At 33.2% G+C, this 11,288-nt stretch overlaps 2 protein-coding genes across 2 annotated transcripts; one reads left to right on the top strand and one right to left on the bottom strand.

Moving 5' to 3' along the window:
* Positions 1–575: 575 nt before the first annotated feature.
* On the top strand, positions 576–8,181 carry LOC107367085 (uncharacterized). Its single transcript, XM_015934758.3, has 6 exons — positions 576–694; positions 798–1,749; positions 2,725–2,961; positions 3,763–4,159; positions 5,899–6,668; positions 6,745–8,181. The coding sequence occupies exons 1-6, from the start codon at positions 671–673 to the stop codon at positions 7,779–7,781; spliced, it is 3,417 nt and encodes a 1,138-aa protein (XP_015790244.2). The 5' UTR covers positions 576–670; the 3' UTR covers positions 7,782–8,181.
* Positions 8,182–8,691: 510 nt separating this feature from the next.
* Positions 8,692–11,163, bottom strand: step (cytohesin steppke). Its single transcript, XM_015934741.3, has 2 exons — positions 10,080–11,163; positions 8,692–9,600 (listed from the first exon to the last, which is right to left on the bottom strand). The coding sequence occupies exons 1-2, from the start codon at positions 10,870–10,872 to the stop codon at positions 9,209–9,211; spliced, it is 1,185 nt and encodes a 394-aa protein (XP_015790227.1). The 5' UTR covers positions 10,873–11,163; the 3' UTR covers positions 8,692–9,208.
* Between the last annotated feature and the right edge of the window lie 125 nt (positions 11,164–11,288).

Here is an 11,288-nt window from a genome sequence, read left to right as displayed (position 1 = left end):
ATCTCAATGGATATTGACATGACAAGTTTAACCAGTTAATTTAACCCGCCTTGTCCATTGGTTTTTATATTCATTGAGAAAATGTTCCCTTTTTCTTGAGATGAACCGAAAAAATGGGCTTTTTTAAAGTCTTAAAAATCACCATAAGAACGGGAATTGAATTTGCCTTGGAAAATTCAAGATTTCAAGTGTCTCTCTCTCTCTCTCTCTTCCTCCCTTTCTCTGGATTTCTTCATCATCTTGCATTGATCAGCCCTTTTGTGCATGTTTCACTTGCAAACGGGTCTCAGATGAACCAAGTCTGGCCAGACTAACTGTTTAGCTCTTCCCCTGACTGAATATTTATCCTCCTCCTCATCCTTCCTTCTTCTCTTTCTCCTCTTAATATCTTTACACAATCTCATCATTGACTATCACTACTATCATCATTTATCCTCATCTTTATTCTGTGCCCTTTTAAGTTTAATCTTTTTGCCCCTTCTTTCGCTCTCCTTTTCTCTCTTCTTTCCTTTCATCATCATCATCTTTTATTTTCATTGCTATAAGATGAGTTCAAGTTTACTTCATTTCAAGTTGAGAGGTTAACTTAGTTAGATCCTAAAGGTTTGCTCAGCTAAAGGGTCAAAAAATTGACAAAAAAACAATAACATCACACTACACCATCAACAACATGCAGACTCTACTTCAAAATCAGGTAAGCTTGTGTTTTCAAAAGTAGTCAACCCTTGATTTCAACCATTTTTTAATCAATTTATATTCTCTTTTCTGTCTTGATAAAATTACCAATCAATCCAAAGGATTCAAACGACCGTTCCTCAACAATTAAAAGCATCCATTCACTTGCTTCAATGGATCGCCATTATCGGCGACGTGAAAATTCGTCATCCTATTCAATTACTCTTTGGTTAATGGTGTTAACAATTCTCGTCATGATTGGAATCATCACCATTGGTTTTGTATTAATTTACATAGTTGTTAATAGCGGTGTTTCAATGGGTTCATCATCAGCCTCCGAAACTCGATTAATTGATGAAAATCATCGAGCCGAAGCTCCTGTTGTCATTGAGCTTTTACAAAAGCCTTCTCAATCTGCCTCCGCCTCATCATCATCATCACCAGCAACATCATTCATGACATCTTCACAATCAACTAAAGGAAATGCTCGAAACAAAAGGTCACCACTTCTTTCATCGTCATCAACATTTGTTGAAGGATCATCTGATCCAATCAACTTTTATCGACGATATGATGTAGCTAATGACCTGCCAAAAGCTGAATGTATTCGCCGAAGTTTACCAATGTGCAATGGTCAAGTACCATACAATTCAACGGTTTACCCAAACTATATTGGCGACGCTAATGAAATAGAAGCTTCACGATCATTACCTTATTACAACTACATCGCCAAATCAAAGTGTAACAGACGGATAAAGCAGCTTTTATGTACCTTTTTGGAGCCTCCGTGTGTCGAGGGAAGACCCATTCCACCCTGTAAAAAGTTTTGCCGAATTGCTTTGGAAGGTTGTGCTGAATATGTTCCAGCAACTTTGGAATTATCTGCTGCTTTTGATTGTCGTCGTTATCCCGATTCAACTGACCCTTCTGTCTGTGTTAACTTAGCCATTGGTAAGGGTTGTGCTTCTGATGAATTTCAATGTCCTGATAAAAGTTGTATACCTAAACATTGGCTTTGTGATGGAGTCAGGGATTGTGCCTTTGCAGCTGATGAAGCTAATTGTGCCGGTGTTGGTAAGTTCATTTATTTTTTTTCCCTTCTAATCAATTTATTAGCCAAATAGAAGTAAAATTGATGGTCAAGTGTAAGGTTAATTAAACTTATCCCGCAAACTTCCCCAACCTCTAAAGCTAAATCTTTCGTATAACTTAATTTAAAGCTCAATTTAAATTCAATTTCAATTTTCAATTTTATACAAACATAATTTGCTCACCTAAAAGAGGTAATGAAATTGAATCACAATTTTACTTTTGATAGCCAAGTTTAGCATCTCATACTAATAATGATTTATAAATGAATGAGTAAAGGTGATGTAAAAAATGCATTAATCTTCAATCATTGATTTTCAGGTGTATTAAAAATTCACTCCTGAAATAAATATCTATTTGCCCAATGAAATTAAAACGTGACTTGATTAGTTGAAGATTAGGTGATAATCATGATTTTCATTTTTTCAACCTTTTTTTGCTGCCATTATTCAAACATTCAATTAATAAGGAAGTTTAATTTAATATCTACAGCAACTGAATATAATAACATTGCACCTTTTACATTATGGTTAATATAATTGTAATGGTTTGACTCTCAATTAATATAATAATTGTTTACTTTAATTTGTTTCTCACACCATGTTTATCAACGCTTATTATTGCATGATAATTAGATGAGGATGCATTTTATTATTTTAAAAGAGGATAAAATAGCATATTTACCTTTGTTTCAATACCATTTACTAAATTTGAATAATAATACTAGTAGTAATTGATGGTTCTCACAAAAAAGCTGATTACTTTTGATTAGAAACATTTAATCAAGTATAAGAGTCAACTTGTTATTAAAAGAGAAGGAACTTGTTACATGATTATAAACATTACAATTAATAACTGTAATTCACTAACAATTTATCAATCATTATCAATTTGGATTGAAAAACATATGCAATTTAATTTTCAATTTTACTAATGATCATTATCTATTTTTATTTTTAGCTTGTTCAAGCGAGGAATTTGAATGTGACCGTAAATGTGTCCCATTGTCTTGGCGATGTGATGGTGATCGGGATTGTATGGACGGTGCTGATGAAGCCAATTGCTCTTATAAACCAGGCTGTGGTCCAGATAGGTTTAAATGTGCCGACGGAGCTGGTTGCATACCTAAAAGATGGGTTTGTGATGGTAAAGCTGAGTGTAGAGACGGAAGCGATGAAGTTGGTTGTACCCAAAAAGGTGATCTAACTCTCACTGGACAGAACCTGAGATAGATAAAGATTTTAATTGATAAAGGAACAAAAAGGGTTACATTTATGTACATTTATGTGCATTCACATGTAACGCTGTATTTTGGGCAAATTTTCATTCTTGCTCATCTTCATTCAACTCATGGGTTGGTAAAGAGCCGGGAGAATAGTAGTAATCATAATTGTAGTAGGAAAGAGTTAAGGGTCCAGTTGATCAAGATGAGGAGGGAGGAAGGAAAAGATGATTTTGAAGATAAAAAAAAGCCATTGAAAAGCTGAGAATGAGGAATGAAATGTTTATACCTTTAGGCTGTAAACGTCAATGATGATGATGCCTTTGACTCTGTTTTTTGTTGCTGGCAGGATGCTTTTTTACCCCTACCTTTAGTGAATCTTAATAGTAATTAAAATCATAATAAACATCAATTTGATTGAAGAATGTGAGATAACAAAAAAGGTATAAAATTAAGATTCATCTGCAAAAAAATAATTTAACTGTAAAATGTTTGATATTTATTATACTTTAGATGAGCATTAAAGTTAATCATTGGGTTTGAAAGGAAGCTAAATGAGTATAAAAGTAAAACCATAAAAAATTGAAGAAGGCTAATCAAATATAATTTTCAAATATTTTTAATTGTCTCTCTTCAAACTGATTTTCACCTGATATTTCCCATTATACATGCGTTTAACCTCAGATGGAACCCTTTTTGTTTTATTTCAATCATTTTCTTTATTTCTGGACTATTATTTATGTTAACTAATGTCTTACCTTTTCTTTTATTATCAGAATGTACTCGAGGTGATTTCAAATGTAACAATGGTATTTGCATTCCTAACATTTGGCTATGCGATGGTCAAGACGATTGTAAGGATAACAGTGATGAACGAAACTGTGGTGGATCTGGTCCTATTGTATCTTCTCATTTCCCACAACTTGTCGGTTCATCATCGTCATCGTCATCTTCATCATCTAGCTCATCCGTTTCTTCTTCTTCCTCATTATCTAACTCATCTCCTGGTGAATCAACTCAAAATCACAATGAAATAACTCAACATAACATGAACCGTCCTAACATGAACCAACAAATTCAGAATCAACAATATTCCCAACATCGACCTAATTTACATTCCATTGGACCTTATTTTTCACATAATAATATTTATCGTTGGCTTCATAAGAGAAAGTAGAAACACTTAATCAACTTGCTCTTTTTTATTATTACCATCAGCAGCAACGGCATCATCATCATTAAAGGCCGCTTCATTATGAGCAGCTTTTTCATTTCATTATCGCCGTTTAATCTTTCCATCATCAACATAACTCTTTGTCATCATTACCATCTTAATCATTCAATTAACTGACTAATCAGAGTAATTAGCAACCTGGTAATTAATCAAGTCATTTTTAATACTTTAGTAAGTAGTTAGGATGGAGGTGAATTTATGTTGTCTGAAACAATTGTCAACTTTGCGAAGACAATCAACATCCTTTACCTTCATCTTGAAAGTTAATTATAAACATCGCCCTTTTCACCCTCATCTTCATCATCATTATCGTCATCAATATCATGGTCATTTACTTACATCTCAACGGCAATCCCACCTTACTTCATTCGTCACCAACTACTTATTATTTATTAATAACTACAAAATGAAAAGTGCATTATTTTTTAGACAATTTTGATTTACAAATTTACAATCACCATGTATTTGCGGGTCGTTGTAAACAAGGTTTAATTTAACAATATTTTTCTGTCTCTCCAGGGTCATAGGTTAACAAATTTTAACTAATCAACTGAAACAATCATAATGGACAATGGAAAATATTGACCTTGTTTTTTTGGTAAACATTTATTAATGTTATTTATGTAACTTCCAGATTGGGATGAATGGACTGATCTAGTTTCATTTCAATCGAGAAAGAAAATTGTGTTAATCTCAATGATGATTAACAGTCAAATGTTTAACTTAATTGAATGTCTCAATGAGATTTTATAATTCTATTATTTATTATTACTTTTATCAATTTCCTTTCAATACAATTTATTTCTCTATTCGAAATATTCGGGAAAATCTCTACATTTAAATTGTAATTTAAGGGACAATAAATGTAATTTTTGGACAAAATCTATTTCATGTTTCTTAAAATTTAACCAGATTAACTCGTGAATTACTCACTATAAACTACTTAAAATAACTAGGTGCTGTTTGCACTAAATGTTGGTCGTAGAAACGCTTATATCCCTAATGAAACCGGTTTTTATGCCCCTACATACCAATAAAGTCCCAACTCGAAAATCAGTTTTCCTGCATAAACTCCTTAGCTTCGAAGCTGCTTATAATCCTAGTTAAACATATTATTTGGACAAAATATGACTCAGAGATAAGCTGGAATTCTGGAAGACCAGTTTCGCTCCTAAAATCTAGGTGTATAAATAACTTGTCCATTTCAGATTCATTCTTATTTCTGTTCTCAATCGAGTCACATCGACTTTTATTTCAACTGAATTTGAAAACCCTACTCAAAGTTCTTTGCTCCCTCTGCATCTAACAAAACAAACTAATACATACTTTTGCTTTATTTATTAATCATTCTCACTATCCGGGAATCTCGTGTTTCTCTTCTTGTTATACTGTGTGATATAGTTGTCAAAATTTTAAAGTGTTTGTGATTTCCTTGGACCTACATCTGTTTTAGTGATTTTACATTAGTCTTCGCGAGGCCGGATTTCTCTTACTATCGTTCCCTCATCTCATGTAAGTCTCTTGCCACTAGTCATTTCTATTTTCCAAATTGAATCACTTTGTTGAATTTATCTAACCAACCTGTTCATTCTTTTCATTCTACCCACAGAATATCTATTATCTTCCAATATTTTTTAAATTAAAGCTATTTTGCTGGACACCGAGCTTATCTCTAAAATATAGAGAATATGTATAGCCAATACAGAAGAGGAGACAAACCAACAGGAGCTTATATGGAAAATCGCAGACCGTATCCTTCGTTTGACAGCGAACAATATATACATGAAACTATTATGTATCTTATTTCTATTCTACAAGATGTCCGTTCAATGGAGCTTTCCAAGCTTGCCACGGAACTATGCAAAAGAGGCAACACTAAACCTCTGAAGAAAGTCGCTTCCGGTGATTCCGTGGAAGAGAGAGTGCTAGCATTCATATGGCAACACCCTTCCCTATTTTCCGTGAAAGATCGGGATATAAGCCTTCGACCCATGTCAGAAGATATTGATGAAAAGATAGAATCAACATTAGATTCCAGGCTAACAGAATTCCTTATTTTCCGGTGCAACCAGTATGGACCTTGTCAAATTCCCATTTCCAAGCTAATGGGAAACCTGCAGCAAGCTGCTTATGACATCAAGTCATATTTCCATAATGATTATGGGCGCTTTTATAACTTTTTGCGTAAAAAAAGTTCAGTTTTTACTCTACTCGATAACGAAACAGTGGCTTTGAAACATGTATTTGACCAAGCTCAAGCTCAAAGGCGACCGCTGTTAAAGTGCGACGAATACTACCTTGATAATAGGGTACTAGAACGAACTAATCTCGTAAGAAACTATCATGATAGTCACCCCATTATTGACTACATATTGAACACCAAAGATGTTGTAGCTGTAGATTGTGAAGGGGTAAATTTAGGTGCGCCTAATGGATATATCACTCTGAGTAAGTTCATTTTTTGTCATATTTATCCATGAAATTCAAGAGACTGATTCTATTCTATTTTTTTCATTTTTTTTAGTTCAATTGGCGTTCGTTGAGGACTTGCCTCCTAATTTCACCGATCAGGATGTTGCCAATTCTATTAGAATATATCTTTTTGACGTCCAACATGACGAACGTTTGGCAGCGTTGTCATTAAGAAAAATTCTGGCTGCCAAGCACATAACCAAAATCTTTCAAGGATGTTCGAGCGATGCAGGAGCCCTTTACAACCACTATAAAATTGTCCTCCATTCAGTATTTGATACAGTGATTGCTCATCGACAGCTTCATGAAGGAACAAAGTCAGACTTGTATTATCTATACGAATTTTATGTGGGAGAAGTAACCAACCGAATGAAAAAGGACATAAAGAAAAAGTATATCAGTAATCCTGAGTTGTGGACAACTAGACCTCTCACTGAATTATTGACATACTATGCTGCATTTGACGTGTACGCACTTATTAGAATCTACTTTAAACTCAAAAGCTTAATTGACGAGAAAACATACGAGAGCATATACAATAGTAGTAATGGATCATCCTTTGGCGCTATAAGAAGATATCTACCCTTTGCTGCAACAATGTTGTATGCTCGTGGTTGCAGTGATGAAGAAGTTGCCGCTGAAACTGGTATTAGTATACCATGCGAGGAGGATTATAAGTATTATTATGAATATCCGGAGACATCTGAATCCAGTGAGAAAAAGGACGATAAAAAGAATCCATACAATATAGCTTGGCCAGCTCCTGCTATAAAGAATCCTCATGGAGATGGAAGTCATAGATCATTCGTGGAACCCAATCTTAATGGATTTGGACATGTCCAAAACAAACATCATCATCGCAATCCAAATCGTACCAACTACCAACATAACTACTACAAAAATGATCGGTCACAGCGGCCAGCATCTACTCGTCAACAACCTAGAAATGACAGTCAACAAAGATCTAATAGATTCCAAAATCAGTACCAACCACGTCCAAGACAGTATCAAAACCAGCAAAAATGGTACTATCATAATCAAAGTGCTGAAGATGGTGGAGCCTCAAAAATTTCGCATAATCAATATTAGAGGTTATTTTTCTTAACCTACTTATAGTTATCGTATTGACTTGAAAAAAGTGATATAACATCAAGATTACACAATTGTGACCTTGTTTCGTCTATTGTGTTGTATTGATGTAAATTGAAAAGAATCATTTTTTGATTGACATAGCTTGGATTTGATAGTAACGATGTCAACAGTGATTATAATAATAGTAATTCTGAGTTTACAATCAGTTTGTTTACATGAATCACTCGCTTCACTTGAAAACACATAAAAGCACCCATCTAATTCAATGCTGTTAACAAGATAAACAATGACGAAGTGTTTAATGTAAAAAATGATAAATGATGTTTATAATCAAGAGAATGTTTATTAACATATCTTTCTTCAATAATTTAATAAAATACTGATTATGATAAGTCAATTTCTAATGTTGTCTATGTTCATACCTTCAATTCATTTTAAATTGTACTCAGGTTTTATCAAAAAAAATCTTACCTTAAAACATTTCTAATAAACAACTTATTCTTATTTATATCAATAACTGATACGCTCTTCATTAACAATTAAATGCTTTACCATCATAACCACTTGAAAGTGAAACAGTTTAGGAAAAAAGTCATCATAAAATGTTTAAACATTAAGCGTTAAATTTTCCACTCAGCGAATGATTTTTACCTTTAAACACTGTTGAATTGATCAAGGATCATTGCCTTATAAATGTTTATCAGTGATAATATCAGCTTGGAACTGTGATGAAAAGTGTTACGCGTGAAGAAACAAAAAATAACTTTACAGTAATAAGAATAAAATATAATAGTAATAGTTTTAGAGTTGATTAAAAAGGCTCTGCGTTCATCTAGTTGTGTGAAATAATAAATAAATTTTCTCAGCATTTCCAGGGGAAAAGAAGGAAAAACGGATAGAGACAGAGTTGATTCTTGAAATCTAAGTTTAGAGTAGCATTTATTTTTACATCATATTGTAGACAAAACTTTCACACAACTACAGTCTCTTGTGAGTTTATAACCTCTCATAAATTTTCTCACTTCATTCTCTTTCTCTCTCTCTTTTATAAATATATATATACATATCTGATGATGATTTCAAGTCACTTCCTCTTGATGAAGTTTTTTTTTCCTTAATCATCATTGGTTGCCTGTTTTCCGTCCAATCTTTATCATAAAAAAGTTGCTTTCACAGTCATTGGAATAGTCAAGTGAGATTAGATGGTGGGTTGATTATGGTGACAATGTTCCATCTATTGATCTTCAAAGTGTTATTTTTCAAAAATATTATGTATACATAATAAAAAACGCACTCAGCATTGATTCTCAGCAAAATAAACACTGTTCGCTTTTTCGTATTCCAAGTAGTTAAAACTCTTTTATCACCATCTTTTCGAGCAAAAGTGGATATAAAATAATTCCCTTTTATGAACTATAACGATACTAATGATATTGAGCTTTCTTTTTACGAGCTGCTAACATATCAAAATAAGGATTGTGACTAATGCTCTGTCGTATACATTTAACCCAAATATCTTTCTCCTCCTTAGTTGAAGCAGACATACGATAAACTGTATGCCTACCTTCCATAACACGTCCTTCGCTATCTGTTTTACAGGCTTTAATTACTTCATTCTGTCCTAATGCGGAGTATAGTTCAAAACAGTTTGGTTTTCCTCTGTCTTGGATTTCACGAACTTGTACATTTTCCAATGGAATGATTCCTCGAGGCTCTTTATCAGTTGTATATTCAAAATAATAGAGACATTTGTCATTTAAAATGAACCAACGCCGTTTCCAAGTTTTATACCTTCCTCCTTGCTTCCAAAGCCAGCCTTTAAAGTACAAAAATGATAAAAAAAGAAACCAAAATTAGTTAAAAAATGATTCAAAAAAAGGTAAACATCTATGTAGGTGAAACAGAAAGAGTATGAGTAAAAGTAGAATAGAAGGAGTCAAAAATGAGTTCAAGGTTATTATTAACAACAAATGTCAGATGAAACTTCAATGAAAAAGGCAATATTTCAGGTCAACCACAAGGTTTGACAGAAAGGAAATTATTAATAAGCATTAATTTAAGGTAGGAAAAAAGTGTTTTTCTTCCGCTTTCTCACCATAATCATCCTCATCATCTCTTAGGAACCTGATCATCTACAATCAGTCTGAGCATGAAATATCAACATCAACATCAACATCAACATCCGCATCTTCACCTTTCTATACTCATCTATCTTTCTTACTTCAGGTATAAAAAAGGTAAGATTGAGCAAAAGGAAAAAGAGGCAAACATAGTAAGAGAAAATTGAAACAGTACCTTCTTTATCTGGATTGAAAACAACTGTATTCATGAGATCATTGGAATCATTCTCGGGTATTTTAAAGGGCTCTTGTTTTATACTCTCGTATAGAGAAACCAGCAACTCCCTAGATAGATCTTTACCATTGTTGATTCCTCTGTTCATAGAAATAAAATTTTCTACAGTGGGTTTTTCTTTAACATTTGGATTGTGTAAAGCAGTGTTTAACATTATAATAGCAAAACTAAGAACATAACAAGTATCAGCATTAGAAAATACTCCTGGATTTTGTTGACAGTAACGAGCAGCAAATTTTTCCATCATCCTGTCAATTTTTTGAGCTTCTCCGGGCAGTCTAAAACTCCATAAAAATTGTCTCAGTGCTTGAACCAAGAGTAAATTGGTGAAATCATGTAAATTGATGAAGGCATCCAGAACTTTTAAATTGAAATCGACCTTTTCACCGAGATATTCGCCGATTGAAGTCTTGTTGAGGCCTTCACCTTTAAATAAAAATGAAGCAACATCCTCTGGAGTGTTTTTCAACAAATTATTTTCAATAAGGTATTCGATTCCTTTCTTTGGATCCATGTTAAAACGCTTCTTGCCAATGGACAATTGCTTCTGCCTAGTTGTAATTTTAGCCTCATCCTGAGACTCTAGTTTAGCCATTTCGGACGTTACAACAGCAATTTCATCTTTCAATTGTTTAATCTCATTCAACAGTTCAGCTTTACGACGTCTAATGCGGGCTAATAGTTGCTGTTCAGCTGGAGTAAGATCACTTACATTTCCATTAGTTAGTTGCATGGTTATAGATTATTAATTTAATTGGCTAAAATAAAAACAAGGTTACTGTGGACTTTAAAAAACCAACATCCAATCAAATTTAAAGTTGTTTTTTTAGAAGGTAATCCAAAGCAGCACAACACATAAAAAAAGAGAAAAAATCACTCTAAAATGGAATCACATGATAGATCAGGATAACAATGAACCATAATTTGATCATAAATTGAAACCTGATAATTAAAAAACATAAATAAAAAATAATTAAAAGAATCCAGGAGAGGATTTTCAATCCGTTTCAACAAGCTTATTTCAAATGCTTATATCTTTTCACTCAAGCTTCAAAACAAAAATCCAATCTTTATTGTGAAAGCTTGTAAAGGCGCCACTGTTTCCTTGTTTGAATTTTTAGCGCATCTGCCATCTAATGATGTTAAAGC

Source organism: Tetranychus urticae, chromosome 3, assembly GCF_039701765.1.
Source record: "Tetranychus urticae isolate SD_2017Ah chromosome 3, NJAU_TeUrti_SD_1.0, whole genome shotgun sequence".
Taxonomy (NCBI): Eukaryota; Metazoa; Arthropoda; class Arachnida; order Trombidiformes; family Tetranychidae; genus Tetranychus; species Tetranychus urticae.
The sequence above is the reverse complement of the archived record's forward strand: the minus strand, read 5'-3'. Positions and strand labels throughout refer to the sequence as shown.